Source organism: Bufo gargarizans, chromosome 2 (genome assembly GCF_014858855.1).
Source record: "Bufo gargarizans isolate SCDJY-AF-19 chromosome 2, ASM1485885v1, whole genome shotgun sequence".
In the NCBI taxonomy this organism is placed as follows: Eukaryota; Metazoa; Chordata; class Amphibia; order Anura; family Bufonidae; genus Bufo; species Bufo gargarizans.
The window spans coordinates 425,547,395-425,567,661 of NC_058081.1; the positions used below are offsets into that span (position 1 = coordinate 425,547,395).

General features: G+C 42.9%; 1 protein-coding gene across 1 annotated transcript in view; it reads left to right on the top strand.

Moving 5' to 3' along the window:
- The window catches only part of LOC122928254 (ankyrin repeat and KH domain-containing protein 1-like), a 259,680-nt gene that overhangs the window by 175,727 nt on the left and 63,686 nt on the right, over positions 1-20,267 (top strand). Inside the window, exons 20-21 of the mRNA XM_044280911.1 lie at positions 4,056-4,198; positions 4,311-4,524. Coding sequence (XP_044136846.1) covers positions 4,056-4,198; positions 4,311-4,524 — 357 coding nt within the window. The remainder of the gene's footprint in view (positions 1-4,055; positions 4,199-4,310; positions 4,525-20,267) is intronic.

The following is a 20,267-nucleotide window of genomic DNA, read 5'->3' on the forward strand; positions in this document are numbered from 1 at the left end:
ATGTTCAGGCACAAAGAGACCTGTTGAGGCTGCGAGGGGAACTATAGGAATCACCTCAATATATAATACAAAAGCCTTTCAATATTCTAAATTTCGCTTTTATGCGCATGGGGATAAGGGAACCAAACTAATGACTAGATTAATAAAACAAAAGAGACACTCCACACATATTGCTACCATTAGAACTAAAAAAAAAATTATTGCCCCGGCTCATTAAATGATGAAACTCCCTGAGGACCGGAACTTGTCAACACAAACAATCCCTAGAAGCCATAGTTACAATCCTGCCGAAGGAGGGGTAGGACCCCCAGGTATGTGGGAGCTACAGGCCTATTTCACTCCACGTAGACGTGAAGATTTGGGCAAAGCTGTTGGCAACGAGATTGAGTGCCCATCTACCTAAACTCATACACCCCGATCAGTCAGTTTTTGTTCCAGGTCGGGAGGGTAACCACAATTCTTGTAGGCTGGTCACAATAATCCGCTTGGCAAAGAAGTTGGGCCTCCCATTGGTGCTGCTAGGAATTGATGCGGAGAAGGCTTTGACAGGGTCAATTGGGAATTTTTGCAAAAACCCTTACAAAAGGAGTTCCAACAAGCGATCATGACTTTATATTCCGAACTGAGTGCTAGGATTAGGGTTAATGGGACGCTATCCCCCCCGCTTCCATTTTAAGAACGGCACAAGATAGGGATGCCCCTTGTCCCCCATCCTTTATATCCTTGTTGTGGAAACTCTGCTTCAAGCCATTAGGGAACACCCGGGAATAAGGGGGGTATAAGTTGGGGACAAGGGCCCTACGTATGTTAATGCAGCCTTTGCAGACGATCTGCTCATTATGGTTATGAACCCTGTCAAGGCCTTCCCGCGTCTTCTGGAGCTCCTAGAATTGTATGGGAATATGTTGAACTTCTAAATCTGAGGTGATGAGCATCTCTGCCCCCCAAAGGATGGTCACTGCTCTTAGAGCCTCTACACCATTCATGGGGCGCAAAAACGTATTAAAAACCTTTTAATATTCCCAAACTACTTTGTGATGCAAATGCTCCCCATCTTTCTCCCTGCTTCCTTTTTTATTCGGACAAGAAGGATTTTTACTGCCTTCCTTTGGAGGGAAAGGAGACCCAGGATAGCACATCATAGATTAATACTTAGGAAAGAACACGGGGGTTTTGGCCTGCCTGACTCTATGTCCTACTATAGAGCGATCCACCTCAAAAGATGGTTGCAAATACACACACCCAAACACAGCCCTCTGGGCAGAGAGATGGAATTAATGCACCCCACCCATAGACAGAGTGCCGGATTTTGGGACATCGACCCCACCGTACCAAAAGATAACCCCTTCTTTAAGTGAACGACCTCCGTCCTAAAAATCTTAAACATTTACCATGACTTGCTAATCAACCCATTACTGAAAATGGCGGCTAATCTTGTCCCTTTCCTGACGAGAACCAACGTAAAAGATCTTGCCCCAGTTTGGGACAAATTCAAGAACTTTACAGTTCATGAATTCCTGGGGGGGATAAATAAAACAATAGGGGAGTCCCACTCTATATATCTCACATTTAAGAGTAACTATTTCTTAAAAGAAGCTGAAATAAGTAACACAGGAACATGGCTGACAAAAAGAATAGGGGAAGAAATAAATAAAACGTGCTTTTAAAAACTAGTTGATCTCACAACTATCTTTCCCTATTGACACCAAGGAACAGAGTTGTCCCACAGTACATACATACATACATACATGGGCATCTGAATTAGGTAGAGTTTTCTCAGATACAGATATGCGCATGTATGCTCGTGGTTTTTCAAGATGTCAAGGTACAGGAACATTCCTACAAGGTCCTGACATGATGGTACAGAACACCTAAACAGATGTTTTTAAGGGGCCTACAAAACTTTGACAACTCTGAGATGTCAACTCTGAGAGGGCTCACTGAGCCACATATTTTGGTACTGCCCGAAGTTGAGGTAATTTTGGGACAACATCTCAAATGTAATTTAATAGTTTGAGTCACCCCTATTACTCTAACCCCAGAGATGGCTCTTCCCTGGCTTCCTGCCGACACTTGGCAGCCCTCCAAAAGGAACCTAACCACCCACCTGATACAAGCAGCAAGGCTCCTAATCCCACTGAAATGGATGAGTGAGGAACCGCCTACTGTTGAACAGTGGCAGGTTAATTTGGACCAGATGTGCCGACTGGAGAAACTGGCAAACTGGGAAGTGAGAGCACATGAGAATTTCCAAAAACTATGGAGCCCATGGTTGTCCTACAGACTTAATCTCTACTAAAGTGGAGCAGTATAGGTTGAGTTAAATACTAGCGGAGGAAGAACAAAATAGTCAGGCATGCCTGGGAATCGCTATAGATAACTACCTTTCAATGACCGCCACAATTTCTACAGTAGATCCAGGGGGAAATTAGATTCCACATGATTACTTCTGATAGTTTTGTGTGTGTACCAGTGGAGGGGCAAAGAATTAGTCAATACCCCTACCCAACCCCCCCCCCCCCTTTCCTTCCTTCTCTCTCACCCGGTTACACACATCCCTTCCTGACCAACCCTTCAATATACTCACCTTGTTAACACTCACTTAGGTATATTCGAGGTCATACCTTGCTCGTTATTTGGATCTTTATTTATATCTTGTAAACTGAATAATCTGGAAATGTATTATACTCAGTAGATTCAAATATTTAAACGAGCACATGACTATCATTGAAGATAATGCTTGTACACTGTTTTTATTTTACTGCTCAATAAAAAGAAATTTGAAAGAAAGAAGTGGAGAGAGGCAGTTTAATCGCACCTTATAGCTTCAGTTACCAGTATTTCATTCCTATGAATTCTCGTACAAGCTATTCTAATTGAGGCAGTCAAATGACTAACAAAACATCTTCAAGAATAAATAAAAGTAGTCCAGTTGCTCTGACTTATTACCTATTTATGGAACACTTATGGCTCTTTAGTCGTAAAGCAGAGCAATTTTTACCCATGTCTCTGGAGGAGGTGAGCCTCCCTCTTAAAGGTGTTGTCCGGGTTACATACCCTTATTTTCACCCAGGCAGCCCCCCTGGTGCTAGCATCGGAGCATCTCGTGCTCCAATGCGCTCCCTTGCCCTGCGCTAAATCGTGCAAGGCAAGGGCTCTTTTGTTTTCAATAACACACTGCTGGGCGGAAACTTCTGCCGGCAGTGTATTCGGTGACGTCACAGGCTCTGATGGGCAGGCTTTAGCGCCGCCCTAGCCATTTTACTGGCTAGGGCAGCGCAAAATCCCACTCATCAGTGCCGGTGACGTCACCGGGGTTCCTGGCAGCCCCATGGAGAGCCCCGGTTCGTAACCGGAACTCCAAAAAATGCCTTTGCCCTGCGCAATTTAGTGCAGGGTAAAGGAGAGCATCAGAGCATGAACTGCTCCAATGCTCCTGTCGGGGGCTGCCAGGGGGAAAATGGAGGGATGTCCGGGTTCAGCTCTGAACCTGGATAACCCTTTTAAGGTTTAGGTCTGAGTGCCCTATGAGTCCTCTTGATCTGGAGATCCTTTGGGTAATCCGGAGCAAGGACAAGTTCCAAGATCTCCCTTGTAACTTTAAGTGTTTCAGATGTAGAATAGGTTTCAGGCAACCCTCGAATATGGAGGTTGTTACATCATGCTCTGTTGTCTTTATCTTCAAGATAAGTATGAAGAAAGTTCAGATGTTTTTTTGCAGGTAGTAAGGACTGAAGCTGTCGCTTCTCCATGGTTTAAAACAGACTGAATATATTTTAGTTGTTCCACCCGAAGACTAATCTGTCTAACCTTGTGCTTTATATCAGCAAGTGCAGGTAGAGAGGTAAGAGTGGTATATATTGCATGCCAGAGGTCTTGCCGTCCTCCACCAGGAGTGAAGAGATTTCTCAGAGCATCACACAGGCTATACCCTCTGGAAGTTCTCGTGTGTGTGTGTGTGTGTGTGTTTTTTTTTTTTTGTTTTTTTTCAATGTGTTTCATTGACTTAGTTACAATCATCCAAGACAAATGTTTTTTTCTGTTGCAAATCACAGGTTGTAGAGCTGCTTTTGTCTCGAGGAGCCAATAAAGAGCATCGAAATGTTTCGGACTATACACCTCTCAGTTTGGCTGCATCTGGTGGATATGTCAACATTATCAAGATCCTGTTAAATGCAGGGGCAGAAATTAATTCTAGGTAATAATGGCAAGAATCACAGAAGTGCTGCAAAGCTGCCCTTTTTCTACGTGTTTATATTGTCATTTTAATGTTCAGCAAATGTCACATGGTGCGATTTGTTTCTTTACAGGACTGGTAGCAAACTGGGCATCTCCCCTCTAATGTTGGCTTCCATGAATGGTCATGTTCCTGCTGTTAAACTGCTTCTCGATATGGGATCTGACATAAATGCTCAGATTGAGACAAATCGCAATACAGCTCTGACTTTGGCATGCTTCCAGGGTAGAGCCGAAGTTGTAAGTCTTCTCCTGGACAGGAAAGCTAATGTTGAACACAGAGCTAAGGTATGTCTTATGTCCTCTGGCACATGTATTTTTATTAAGTCACAAATGTTTTTTGCTTTAACCCATTCTTGTAGTATTTCTATTTAAAAACATTAAATATCTTCCTAAACCAAAGGGAATCTGTCACCACTTTTATGCTGTCCTAACTAAGGGCAGCAAAAACTGACAGATTAGCTTGGCAAAATGCTGGGTCACTTTCTGTACAGATGCTAATGTGTACTGATACTCATGAGATCATGGCTCTCCCCATCCACTTGCCGCTGACTGCAGAAAGAAAAGAGTCAATCAACAGCGGTGGGTGGGGAGAGCTGGGAGCTCATGAATATCAGGCTTCATCGGTTAGGATTTATGGCAGCATAAAATTGAGACTTTCTTGATAAATGACCTTACTAGTAGCTTCCTAGAATAGTAAAAGTTCTTTAGACTGTGGGATAATTAAATGTTCTAAGAACGAATGAAGAAGAAATACTAAATTTACACATTCCAGCACTAGCCAATTCACAAACCTTTTCAGCATTAATTCTCAACAGTCCACAATTTTTTTCTGTTCATAAGATTAGAGAACTTGCAGGTGAAATGTGACTATGAAGAAAGGTCTCGCTTAAAGAGGACCTTTCACCTGGAAAAACATTGTGAACTAAATATCCTGACATATACAGCAGCACCCAGGGATCTCGCTGCACTTACTATTATTCCTGGGCGCCGCTCCGTTCTCCCGTTATGTCTTCAGGTATCTTCGCTCAGTAAGTTATAGTAGGCGGAGTCTGCCCTTGTTCTGCTGGGCATCTCCTTCTCCTAGGCTGCAGCGCTGGCCAATCCCAGCGCACAGCTCACAGCCTGGGAGGTTTTTTTCTCCCAGGCTGTGAGCTGTGCGCTGCGATTGGCCAGTGCTACAGCCTAGGAGGAGGAGACGCTCAGCAGAACAAGGGCAGACTCCGCCTACTATAACCAAGAGTCCTAAGTCTCCGCCTACTATAACTTACTGAGTGAAGATACTGGAGGACATAACGGGAGAACGGAGCGGCGCCCAGGGATAATAGTAAGTGCAGTGAGATCCCTGGGCGCCACTGTGTATGTCAGGATACTTAGTTCACAATGTTTTTCCAGATGAAAGGTCCTCTTTAAAGGGCATCTGACAGCAGATTTGTACCTAGGAAACTGGCTGACCTGTTGCATATGTGTGCCTAGCAGTTGAAGACATCTGTGTCCCATGTTCATATATGCCCGCATTGCTGAGAAAAATAAAGTTTAAATATATCCAAGTTAGGTGCTAGGAGCAACAGGGGTGTTGCCTTAATCCTAGAGTCTCAGCTCTCTGTATCTGCTGCGCCCTCTACTATGATGGACAGGGCCAGGCATGATGGTTTTTACTTCCTGGCCCTGTCAAAGTGCTCCTTGAGGCTCATTTGCATATATGAAAACATTTTTCTGAGCAATGCAGGTACATATGAAGCTTCAACTGTCAAGTATTCATGCCATAGATCAGTCGTTGTAATAGATGTAAATTTGCTGACAGATGACCTTTTCCTGGACTGATTTAATATGGCCATAAGCAATCTGTGCTAGAATATACTCAAGACGGGTTGCATCCACTTCCGGATCTGCTTGAGGAAGTGGGCGTGGCCTCCCTTCACTCTAGCACTGGCATATACTACATATTGGTGAGCATTCCTCTCTGGCTGCTCATCCAAGATGGCATATCATAGGCGGGATCGCTTAATTACCATCTATTGTAGAGCAATGTAGTGAGGCCCCACCCCCTAGGCAACCAGTCCTGCTCACTTTCTTGGAAAGGTTGTTTGCAGCCATATTAAATCATTCCTGCAAAATTCCTTTAACTGGTTATTTTCTCAGTTCAGTGGTAACTGCTCAGATGTTTAAAAAAAAATAAAAAATATGAAAATGTAGCTATACCGTTCTGAGGAGAGTGTGTTCAATTGGTGATTTTTATTTTTTCCTTTTAAGAAACGCGTATATATGTTCAGGCATTCTATGAGGTTCAGAATGTTCTATTTGTTGTAGAGCTGTTAGAACATGGCAGACAGTGCTGCAAATCAACAGGACAACAGTTGTATAGTAAATAAGGCCTGAATTCTTCTGTAATCACATTTGTTTTGTAATAGTAACATAGTATATAAGGCCGAAAAAAGACATTTGTCCATCCAGTTAATCCAGAGGAAGGCGGAAAAAACAAACTGTCCGCCCTCCTTGAGCTTCAAATAATTTTCTGCGGTGACCACCACACCACTAGACCCATCAGACCGTACAACAAGCAAGTAAGAATTTAGCAGACATAGACTTGACACCTCAAGCCACACAATCCACCTCCATCCTCAGTAAGGCACCATTCGGAGCCTGTGGAAAGACCCTCACACTAGTCTAAATCTGTGCCCACCTTCTATCTCAGTCTTTTGCTGCTTCTCGCATGATGGCACCTGTCAAGCTAGCTTTACCCCTTGTGGAAGACCATATCGCCACCAGTCCCTGCTAGTAACCCCAACAAAAGTATATTCTCTTTTTCTTATGACACTCCTTGAGGTTGATTGTGCATTGGCACCCTCTCAAGCCCCCAATGTTTTTGGAGCTGCCTCAATGGCCCAGCAGTACTACAGACTACATCAACATCACTGGTATGCTTGAAAAAGGCAACCACATTGTGTGAATTATGCAGAAACAAAGTCCGCCTTAGAGCTTCGTCATACTTGTATGAAATCCATTGTGAAATATCAGACCTTCAAAGGGTTCAGTTCCCCAAAAATATTGCAGGATATACATATGCTCCAAGTCCCATGTTCATTGGGAGTAATTCCAACTGCCTGCAGTAATTCTACCACAGTGGGGGCATCTGTCAACAGTACCTATAAAACTGGGTAACCTGTTGCATGTGTGAAGGCAGCTGAAGGAATCTGTGTTGGTCCCATGTTCATATGTGCTCACATTGATGATTTAATATATGAACATGGGACAAACGCAGATGTCTAGCGCCGCCAAGCACACATGTGATGGGTCACCCAGTTTTGTAGGGACAAATCTGCTGACAGAAGCCCTTTAATGCTCTGGTGCAGAGTGCTACTCACAAGTACTCAATGTTGCTACTGAGACTGCCTGGGTCCCTGGGGCAGGAGGCATTGGTTGCCCAAATGCGCACAGTGTGTGTACCAAGGAAGATGATATTTCAGCTAAAAAGCTCTGTCAAGAAGTCAGTTCCTACTTAAATATTTTTTTCACCTTTTTCAGTTCCATAATTTGTCAGTGGTATGTGGTCTTATAGATGGAGCCATAGCCTCCAGCACTTCCTCTTGCTCCCAGTCAAGGCTGGACCAGGTGAAGGTGGTCGGAAGTAGGGAACAACCATGCACCATGAACAGGCTGTGAAGAGAAGAGTGGTGGGTTTACTTTATCTGAGCTTCAGAACTCTGCTGCAGGGACATAGGTTTATAGACTGTGACAATAAGCTCCAAAGTGATGGGTAGTCTCTCCAGTCGGTGGTTTTATAGTCACATCTCTCCCTGGGACTGTTTCTCAGATTTGCATGTACTCTGCCTGTCTGACCACAGCCCACTCTGTGCTTCTGACTGTTTCCTGATCCTCTGGTGCCTCACACCGGAATCTCTTACCCCATGGGTCAGTTGCCAAATGCACCAGGACTTTTCCAAGAGGTAGTGAAGACCAGATCCCTGTAAAGGGTGAAAACCATGGGACCGCTAGGACAACGTCATCACTCTATTTCCAAAATGGAAATAGAGTGGTGGTTCCACAACCATTATCAATGACGCTGTTATGAACAATTTTACGTATTGCAACACAACTGGCTACGTGGGGGCATATTGGTGTTCACTTACCTGTGACCTATTTCTCAGTCGCCTAATGGGACCTGTGGTGGATGCATTGGATTCTTTCTTTCTGCAATCCAGTTACAGTGCTCAGGATGGGGAAAATTGTCGCCAATGCAACTTAGAATTTGCAGATAGCAATAAGAACCTCTACCACTCTGCAGTTGAATACAGTGGTGTGGCACGGGAACCTATAGTTTCTCTCCTGCTGATCACCCTCATAGGTCTCAGGCTTGGTAGTCCTGAAGCCTCTGAGGTAGTAAATACCTGCACAGGCGTGTGGGATGACATAATCGCCACCGCCTGTGCCGGGATAAAGCGAAGCAGTGTGCTTGCACTTGCCTGCCTGCATCCCACTGTCCCAGGCTGTAGACCAGAAGAGGTTGTAGCCTGCATCGTGAACTCTGGTGCAAGGACACAGGTGAGTATTAGTTTTTGGCCTATTTTTCAATGCCCACTTGGGGACATTACTGACAGGGCAGAGAGCAATGTGGGGGCATTAGGGGACATAATATTGAAGGTGTACTTTTGGTGGACATTACACAAGCGTCTGGATGGGCGATACGAAGGATATTACTGATAGCAATGTGGGGGGATACTACTAAGGAGAGAGGAGGAGAGCACTGTGAGGTTCACTACTGGAGGGGCACTGTGGGGGGACATTACTAATGGAGGGCAACTGTGGGGACGTTAATACTGGGGAGGCACCGTAGGGGACATAACTGGCAGCATTATTGGGCGCTCTAGGGGAATTTTTAATACAGGGAACAGTATAAGGGCCATTACTGGTAGCACTGAGGACTTTTAATACTGAGGCACTATAGATGGCATTACCAGGGCATTTTTTTTTTATACAAGGACTCTATATAGGACATTACAGGAGGTGTTGAGGGTATTTTAATACTGGAGCACTATAGCAGAATTTTGTTTTTTATACAGGTGCATTACTACTGGGCGGCACTATAGGGGGCCTTCATCGGGCTGTTTTCGGGACTGCCTGCTCCCGGTGACCGCATTTGTTTCAGACCGGCTCGAGGCTTACCTGTGCCTCGCTGGACTTGTGAGTTAAGATGGCAGCCCGCATGTGTTCGTGGTCGAACACTGCGAACTGGCCATCACTGGTTATTAATACTGGAGGTACTATAATGGCATATTTACTGGGGGTAAAATAGGGGATATTAATTCTGGAGGCACTGTAGGGGCATTTCTATTACAGGGGCATATTAGGGGATGTTATTTAGGGGACACTAAACAGGCATTATTACTGAGAGCACGAAATAGGGTTTTATTATTACTGGGGACATTTTAGTGGACATTAAAACTAGGGGCATTATAATTTATGGAGGCACTATAGGACCTTTTTTCTACTGAAGGTCACTATTCTTTAAGCAATATAGTATTTGGAGGCATTGGGGAGCACAGTGAGCACAGGGTTGAGAGGGACAGCAGGATGACTTAGTTGGGACTCCAGGATGGGTAGTCTGTGTGGTGGTGGGGGGGGGTTTGATTAAAAACTTGAGAAATCTAACTTGTCTGTAACAAACTCCGCAGAGACGAGATGCGGCTGAACGAATTTGTCATGGCAGTCTGTTTCAAAAGGAAGAGTTGAGGAAAGAGAACGTCTACATCACAGGAGATGTCACTGGATGTAGGAGGTATGTGGTGCTGTATTCTCCTATATGTTTTCTTAGTGCTGGCAGGCCTGCGTCTCACCTCCTCCTCAGTCGTGTTTTGTTTTTGTTTTTTGTTTTTTTGCGTATATGCATTTTAAATTTGGCAACTAAAATTTTATTTGGCTCGTAAGTTTTTCAGTTTAGAAGCCAATTGGCTGCTAGTTTGTTTTGTTTTTTTATAAGTCTGGACCACTACAGTTAGGGCCTTCATTGAGTAACCTACTATTATCACCTCCAGCCTGCCTCCTGGACTCTGTTTTATACCAGTTTCCCCACTATACTCAGTAATAGGAATATTAAATGGGTTTGTCTTACTTCAGCAAACTGCATTTATCTTGTAGATAAAGGTAAAGAGGACCTGTCACCTCTCCTGACATGTCTAAGTAACAGAGCAAGTCTGAAGCATCTGTTCTTAATTCTAGGTTGTACCAATCCTTTATTATTCCTGCTAGAAGATTACAAATAAATTACTAGCAGTGTGCAGTAAGTGTACAGAAGGGTGTTACCAGTAGGAGGTGTGTCCCTGCACAATCTGGCAATGGCATCACTGATTGGATATTGTCAAACTATGCGGGCAGCTCCCCAACTAGTAATAACCATCTGTACCATCACTGTAGATTGCTAGTACGGTAATTCATTCCTAAACTTCTAGTGGAAGTAAGACAGGAATGGCACATCCTAGTCATGAGAATAGATGTACCAGAATTGTTGTTGAATGGGGAATGCATGTAGCTATCAAAACAGGCATATCAGGCGTGGTGACAGGTCCTCCTTTAATACAAGCCACTTGCATAAGTATTGTGATTGTCCAAGTTGCCTCTTTTGCTGGTTTGACTCATTATCCCATCACATTATTCACTGTCATATATATAGGGGTTATCACCGGCCTATGGACTCCTCCGTGGTCCTGGCCACTGGAAAGGCTGACACAATTTCTTACAGTGTGCAAGCACAACCACCACTGCTGGATTGCAGGGTGGTTGTAACCCGTGGATATAAGCAGTGTATAATGCGATGCAAAAATGAATCAAGCCGGGAAAGGAAGTAATATGAAGAATCACAATACATTAGTAAATGCCTTGTATAAACTTTTGATATAGATATGCAGAGGCATCCATCACCTATAGCAGGCATGGCCAAACTGAGGCTCTCCAGCTGTTGCAAAACTACAACTCCCAGCATGCTTAGACTGCTTACAGCTATCAGCCTGCAGCAGGGCATGGTGGGAGTTGTAGTTTTACCACAGCTGGAGAGCCTCAGGTTGGCCATGCCTGACCTATAGGTTCTTGTTTAAAAAAGTTATTTTATAGATTGCTCTGTATAGAATACTCCAGGAAACGGATTCATTTATATTCAGATTGGACTACAATCCTTTTGTAGCGTGCTTGCAATAGCATAGTGCCAGACTTGTGGCATATAATATATAGGTTTGTTCAAATTATATTTCTGTAAATGCTGTTGGATAATGAAATGTCAAATGCAGAGATTTAAAATATAGACCTGTAAGCTAATTTCCATGGGACTGCAGGAGGGCCACATCTTGGGGTCTTAATATATACTCTAAAACAGGGATCAGCAACCTCTAGCACTCCAGCTGTCCTAAAACTACTACTCCCAGAATCCTCCTTTTATGGGAGTTACGAGAATAGCCAAGTGAGTGTATGCTGGGAGCTGTAGTTCCACAGCAGCTGGAGTGCCAAAGGTTGCTGATTGTTGCTCTCAAATGTACTCCCATTAAATTGGCAGCTTTAGTGAGGCTTTGGGAATAACTCTAGGAGACATTAATGTGAACTACCAATGACGTGGCAGTCAGAAGAACAAGTAACCATTGATTATATATTTTATTAAAGGACTATTCCGGTCTCACAAAGTGATAGGATCTGATTGGTGGAGGTCTGACATTTGGGACCCCAACTATTGGTGAGAATAAATGGGCCACACAGCTCTGATTTTCTGAAAGTAGACCCCTCATTGTCAAAAAGTACTTTATACAGTAACAGATACTTTTATGCAAGTTTGTGTCAAAATATGTTTAAAAAAAAAAAAAAGCATAAACATTTTATATTAGTGGGTGTGTCACAAGTTTGTTATATGCATCAAACCACCTAAAATAATTAGTCAGAACTAGAAAGATTAGTTTTAACCCCTGTAGAACATGAGCCATACATGTAGGGAAGAGAATTAAAGGATAACTCACACTTAGACCCTAATTTCAATTTTCATATATGTAGTTACTAATAACATGATATTCCAGATTCAGTTACTATTAGACTGACTTACTCCATATTTAATAAGATTCAGCCCTTAGCAACCAGTCTGCATAAAACTGCAATTTCACTATTCAGTTAAGATGGCTGCCACTGCCCTCACCCTGAGGCTAATCCCACCTGCCCTCACTAGCCAGTAAGAATAGCCCCCCAAAAGTGTCAGTAACCACAGCCCTCCCCCTAAAGGGCTAATCTCCTGCAGCACAAAGGGGTCCTCTTACCACATGTTGCTTTCATTTATACACTGAGCAGATGGCAGATCTCCCTTACCTGGTCTGTGCTGCTTCAACTCTGCCTTCTCCAGCTCTGCTGAGTGAGGGAGCGTCTGCCAAGCGCAGGGACAGGAAGAAGTGCACACAGCCCAGGCACTGTTATCAGCTGCTGGGGAGGACCTGGCTTTAACCATTTACACACAGTCCCTGGCTGTCTGTAATCTGACCTTGCACGCTGCTACCTCTGCGTGCTCCGTCCTTCAACACATAGACGGACCTGCATAGCAACCTTATTTTAAGCACAGGTAAAAGTAGGCAGTACAGGGAACAAAAATGTGGAATTAAGGGGGAATTGAATACACACTGAAAAGTTAAAATAGGGCCACCAAGGTGATATTAATCACCACAATCCAATACTCCCCCAAAAAAAAAAATGCGACGGTTAGGCTGAGTTCACACGAGCGTGACAGATTTGGTCCGGATGCGTTCAGGGTGCGTTCAGTTAAACTCGCACCATTTTGCAAGCAAGTTCAGTCAGTTTTGGCTGCAATTGCGTTTAGTTGTTCAGTTTTTTCCGCGCGGGTGCAATGCGTTTTGATGCGCGTGAAACAACTCCTAGCAACCATCAGTGAAAAACGCATTGCATCCGCACTTGCTTGCAGATGCAATGCGTTATTAACGTAGCCCCATTCACTTCTATGGAGCCAGGGCTGCGTGAAAACGCAGAATGTAGAACATGCTGCGATTTTAAAGCATTGCAGAAGTGATGCATGAAAAAAAAATGCTCATGTGCACAGCCCCATTGAAATGAATGGGTCAGGATTCAGTGCAGGTGCAATGCGTTCACCTACTGCATTGCACCCGCGCGGAAATCTCGCCCGTGTGAACGCAGCCTTATACTTTAAGGTTGAGCACCATAATATTACTGCACTGGAATCGGGCAGGCACAGAAGCGGTTATTGACAGCCAGGCCCCTGCTGTGTTCAGTGATGCTAGCAGATTAACTGCTTAGATGCCACGGTAAGTGCTTACAGTCGCATATATGGCGTTTACAAAGGGAGTGGGCTCATCCCATTGTCTCCCTGCGATGCGATCCTGGGGTGCCAAACTTTGCCATGGCACCTGAAACTTTTGTAAGACTTCCAGGTCTCTCATCAACGGCTCCCTATGAGGCCAAGGCTGGCTCTCATAGGAAGCTGTCAATGTGGAACTCTGTTTCAGTGTAGTACAATACAGCATAATACATGCATTGAAGCAGCAATCATCCACTAAAACGTCAAGTCCCCTAGGGAGGAATAAAGAGTTTTTTAAAAATAACAGTTTAAGGTGTAAAAAAAAAATAACTAACTGTTCCCCTCATCAAGCTATTTACTGTTGTAAAAATAGAAAAATAGACATATTAGGTTTTTTTTTTTTTTACTTTTACTTTGTCTAATATGTTACTATTGGCTACGAGAGATGAGTCGTTGATTAAGGAAGTTATTCTGATTGTCTGATTAGAGTCGGAAATTGGCTTCTATCTCACTGGGTGTGTGGGTGTTTTTTTTTTTTTTTTTTTTTTTTGTTGCTTTCCTCTGGATCAACTTGCAGGATAACGGGCCGATCTGGATGGACAAATGTATTTTTCCAGCTTTATAAACTATGTTAGGTCACCTTGCCTACCAAAAAATATATGCCAAAAATGATACCAATGGAAATGAGAGCTCATTCCACCAAAACAAACCCTCCCATAAGACCTTTGCCAGAAAAAGTGGCTTTTAAAATAAGGCAACACAGAAATGATATAGATAAATAAATATATATAATATAATTTTTTATATATATATTTTTTAAAATGCTGTGTGTAAATAGCAAAATATATAAAATTGGTATCTCTGTATTCATACTGACCAGCAGAATAAAGTTGTCATTTTTCCTGCACAATATGTTGCGAAAAAGCAAAATAAAAAGGGATCCAAATGTTGTGTATACCCCACAATAGTACCAATGATGCTGGCAACTCATACCACAAAAAATAAGCCCTCTCCCGGCTCCCTCGAGACAAAAAACAAACAAAAAAACTTATGGTTGTCAGAAAATGGCTTTACTGGTACTTTGTGGCTGTTTAAATCTACACAGCACACACAAAGCTATCCATCAAAATCTGCATTGCAAAAGCCACAAGACGGTCTTTCCCTTCTGAACACTACAGAGTAATCAAACGGCTATTTACATCCACATTTTATGGCATTTAAGCACCCAGTAGAATCACCTAACAATTTAAGGGACATGGTGTGCCTCAGATGGCACAAGCTGGACACAACATACTGGGAAATGAAATGCAATATCTGTAGTTATAAAAATGGGATCACTTAATGGGGGTTTCCACTGTAAGCTTACATCAAGGTATCTGCAAATGTAGCACCCAAAAACCATGCTGTAAAATCTGCACGCCTAAAGCCAAATGACACTGCTTAAGTTGTGTGCCTTTTATTTCAGCTTGCATCCACATTTATGGCATTTCCGTACCCATTAGAACCTGCCTATCAATTCAAGAAGTGTGCTGTGAGTCTTAGATGGCAACAGCTGGGCACAATATACCGGTATTATTGAGCAATCAAATCTGTGTAAAAATGACAATTTTCATTTGCTGCGCATTCATTTCTGCAAAATACCAATGGTGTAACAATATCTACTTCACCCCTTAATAACTATAGGGGCGGAGTTTCCAAAATAGGGTAACTTCAAGTTTCTATTTATAAATTTTCCTCAGAGCCTCTACAATTGTCAGCACAAGAGTTGTAAATCACCACATTGGGCCTCAAAATGTGCATGGTGCTCTTTTAATACTGAGCCTTGTCATACGTTCAGTGCCATTTGTAAGAAATACTGCATAATAATAAGAGGGCTTACTTTTCACGCTGGGCACAACATATTGGGCACTAAAATGCTGTATCTGTAGGAAAATTGCCAGTTTTGCATTACACCATCTACACCTGTGTGTTAAAAATGCTTTCCAAAGTGGGGTAACTTCTCACAGGTTTCATTTACTATTTCACTCCAGAGCCTCTTCAGTTTCAGCACAAGCAGTATAATTCCCCTCATTGGGCCTCAAATGCGCATGTTCTCTTTTAATTCTAAACCCTGTTGTATGTCCGGGCAAAGGATTATGACCACAAGGGGGGTATCTGTAAAGAAGAAATCAAGGCAATTGGACGTACTGTAGATTTCTTGAAAATGTTTCACTCGTTCTTCCAGTGAGCTTTCTCAATTCTGAGTGACTGTACAAGAATTCTCTGGGACTAAATATGTAACTGAATCAACATCTGGTAATTATACCCAGCATGGGGTCAGAGGTGTTGATCCCATTATCCTAATTGGAGTCAGTAGGTGATAATGACCGCCCAGAAAAAGGTGTAAAGACAGCATTGTATGTGGCAGACAATAGATGTCTAACCCCCTCCTCTATTCAAGCTTGGCTTCTCCATTTTTACGTAGATGGCCTCCTTCACACCTTGTTTGTACCAATCGGCCTCCTTATCCAAAACACGTACTTGACTGTCTTCAAAGGTGTGACCTGTTTCTTTTAGATGTAAGTACACGGCTGAATCTTGACCAGAGGTTTTGGCTCTTCTATGCTGAGCCATACGCTGATGTAGTTGTTTTGTTTCGCCGATATACAGTTCTGAGCCTTCCTCATTGCACTGGACTGCGTACACAATGTTGTCCATCTTGTGTTTAGGCGCTGGGTCTTTGGGGTGGACCAGTTGTTGCCTCAGTGTGTTGCTGGGTTTAAAGCAGACAGGGATGTGATGTTTATTAAAAATCGTTTTGAGTTTCTCAGACACCCCAGCTACATATGGGATAACCATATTCTTGCGTCTGTCATGCTTCTCGCCCTCACTGGTATTCTTGGTGCTCTTTCTTCTCCTTCCTTCTGTTTTGACAAAGGCCCAAACTGGATACCCACAAGTTTTAAGTGCCCCTCTGAGGTGTTTTCATTCCTTCGCCTTGGCCTCTGTGCTGGTGGGGTTTTTCTCTGCCCGGTGGTGTAGAGTCTGGATGACTCCCAGTTTGTGGTCTAGAGGATGGTGGGAATCAAATAGCAGGTACTGGTCTGTGTGTGTGTTGGTTTTCGATAGACCTCTATTCCCAGATTCCTTCCCTCTTTCACTGTTATTAGACAGTCCAGAAACGCCAGTTTGTTGTTCTGCATATCTCCCAGCGTGAAATTGATGTTATGATCCACTGAGTTGATGTGGTCGGTGAAAGCCTGTAACTCTTGTTTATGATTTTTAACCCAAGTGTCATCCACATATTTGAACCAATGACTCGGTGTAATTCCCTTGAAAGTGGTCAGGGCTTTTCTTTCTACTTCCTCCATATACAGGTTCGCTACAATAGGTGAGACTTGCGACACCTTTGATCCCATGCAGGGTATAATGACCTCTGACCCCATGGTATAATTACCAGATGTTGATTCAGTTACATATTTATTCCCAGAGAATTCTTGTACAGTCACTCAGAGTTGAGAAAGCTTGTTGGAAGAACGAGTGAAACGTTTTCAAGAAATCTACAGTACGTCCAGTTGCCTTGATTTATTCTTTACAGATATACCATGACCTGGATAAATGAGAACCTTCACACACAAGTGGGGTGTTTAGAAAACCAGGACACACAGCATTAGAATAAGACTTGCTTTTCACACTAGCAAACAATGGGCACAACATATTGAGCACTCAAGTGCCATATCTGTGGAAAACTGCTAGTTTCACTTTGTGCTCTGCTGTACGTTATTTTTTTGCAAGACACCTCTATGGTCAAAATGCTCACAATACCCCTTGTGTGGTATTTTTTAGCTCTTTTCCCATGTGCTTGCAGGTTTGCAGGTCTGACTGGTGGGTGGGAGACTAGCTGCTTTCCACTACTCACACTAAGAGAAAAATCTCCTGGATAATGGAGGACATTACAGTGAAGTACTGACCTGTGTTTATATGAATTAAGCACCTGTGATGAGTTTTAAGTTTCCTATGTAGCTTTGGAGGGATGCTTCTTATAGGGCAAAAAATACTGTAATTGAAAATATCATTTATAGTGTGCGAAAATGTATTTTTTGACTGATGAAAGTCTTTTCTATCTGTCTGAAATACATTAGATTTCTACTTTTTCTTCATACGTTAATGCTGTTACTGCAGCGTGTAATTGTATTGCTGGAGCAGCAGTCCATATGTTTTTTGTAAGGATCAGGTATGGACAGGGTAGGGACAGTATAAAACTTAAACCTTATTGATTTTTTTGTTGTGTTTGGTGCAATGTAAAGGAGTTGTGCACTAATTTCCAGACCTAGCAGGACATGTGTTGGTAATTTCCAGACCTAGCAGGACATGTGTTGGTAATTTCCAGACCTAGCAGGACATGTGTTGGTAATCATACTTCCTTGATTCCAGGTTTGTTCACTCCCTTGCCACCACTGCTTGTCTCTTGTTCCTCCTTGTAAACTTCAGGTTTGGCGCAGCTTCAGCCAAACAGGAAGTTTACATGACGGGACCAGAGACACGCAGTGGTGGCAAGGAAGTGAACGAACTTGGACCCCTTTGATTGCCGATGCGGATCTTGCCAGTCTGAGGTGTACAAATTGGTGAACAACCCCTTTAAATAGCATGCCCTCTCTTTGTTTGCTTTAATTGTGGATTTGCTTGTTGCTTTGTAATGTATGGCTTTGTTCTTACGTGTTTCCTCTATGAAGTGCTGAATATACTTTTTTGAGGAAAAAAACACCTGTTTAGGAAAATCAGAGTGCTCTCTGAAAGGGTTGATAACACGCACAGAAGTCCGTGTTACTCTGCTGTCATGTACAATTAAATAGGGGGAGAGAGAAGAATCTTTGCATCTCCTCATACAGCCTGTCCCCCTCTCCTCCTCCTCCAGACTTGCTGAGATCAGGTGGGCTCATGAGGGGAGGGCAGCTTTAAAGTGTAATATCTCAGACTGTGTAGCAGCTAGAGAAGTGAGCGACATCTTGTTTTATAGCTGAGATTAAGGTTTAAAACAAGATTGAGTGCTAGCTACCCTATATCCAGAGAAATAGCCTTTAGAAGTTGGTTTGAGAGTGAGAGCTGCTAGAACAGGGATAGGCAACCTCTTAGTACTCCAGCTGTTGTGAAATTACAACTCCCAGCACTCATACTTGCCCTTCTATTCTAAGAACTTTAAGGTTGCTGATCCCTGTGCTAGAATATGCAGGAGGGTGCTATGACACAGTACACTTGTGATTACAACTACTGCATCAGCAAACGTGCATTCACAACACTGTTATAGAATTTAGCAAGTTTAGCTAAATTAAAGAAGGACAATAAGGACAGGTTTGGCACATACAGTGGATATAAAAGTCTACACACCCTTGTTAAAATGTCAGGTTTCTGTGCTGTAAAACAATGAGACAAAGATTTCAGAATCTTTTTCCACCTTTTAATGTGACCTATAAACTGTACCACACATTCAAAATCATGTTAAATAGGAGTAAGCATACACATGCCATCATTTAAAGTGCCTCTGATTAACCCCAAATAAAGTTCAGCTGCTCTAGTTGGTCTTTCCTGAAAGAGGGCTGTGCTGTGTTTTTCAATTGTGTTGTACAGTTTATAGGTCACATTAAAGGTGGAAAAGTTCTGATCTTTGTCTCATTTTTTTACATCACAGAAACTTGACACTTTAACAGGGATGTGTAGGCTTTTTATATCCACTGTAGCTGATCCAGGTGGACCCTATGGACCCCATAGACTTTTCACTCAGAGGAAGATATTTGAAGCGGAGACAAAAGTCTTACATGCTGGAAACCTAACGGACCATTACGTTCTAGCAGAATCAATAAACATAGATATCATGGGGTATGTGGAATATATACTACAGTTCCAGCATAGAGAGATCCCCTAAAAACATAATTTTAATGGTATACCGTAAAAGGATCCCAATTCAATCCACTATATGAAACACACAAAATACAGAATATGTGACCGATAATTTCATCCAGCATTTGATAGTGACCTGGGGTACGGGAAAAATGTCTACCCCTATCCTACAACCTCAGCCCAGGGAAGGCTCCTGATGGTGGAGGCCCCCTGTCCGCGTACCTAGACTGCCTATCCCTCAGACGTCCCTAGAGGGGTATTACAGGGATTATTCTAGAGTGCCCCAGGTATGAGGTGGGGATAATAAAGTACCATCAGTACATCAATAAGCTGGATGGAAGAAAAACAAGGACAAGACACGTAGTGCAGACATATACAAAACATACAGATAGTCGGGGTTGACTTTATGGTCATACACCTGGGTTACCTCAACACGTTTTCCCCTAGACAATGCTATGGGATCATCAGGAGGTTCAATAAAACACTGTTGGTCTATACAATGCAATTTTTACAAGATAAGTACTGGCGTAAATCCTGGTCACACAGATAAAGTCAGCTGGTCGCTCTACTGACAGTTGATACAGGGGGCTGTGTTCAGGCCAATATACATGCTTTATAGCACCATTCCAGGCCAGTCATAAGTAAATATTGATTATAATGCCTGAGTCAAAGTCCCTTGAGGCCAAAAGGTGTATTCCACTGGGCAAAAGATAGTCATACCCAAATCAGTACATTGTCCACCACTACCATAAACAAGATTATTATTCAGTGTAAACTCACACTTCAGATTATATGATGCATCCCAGCAGGATACCATTCCTGTTGTCTCACTGTGACAGAGTCTGAATAAGACCCCCACTGAAATCAAGAT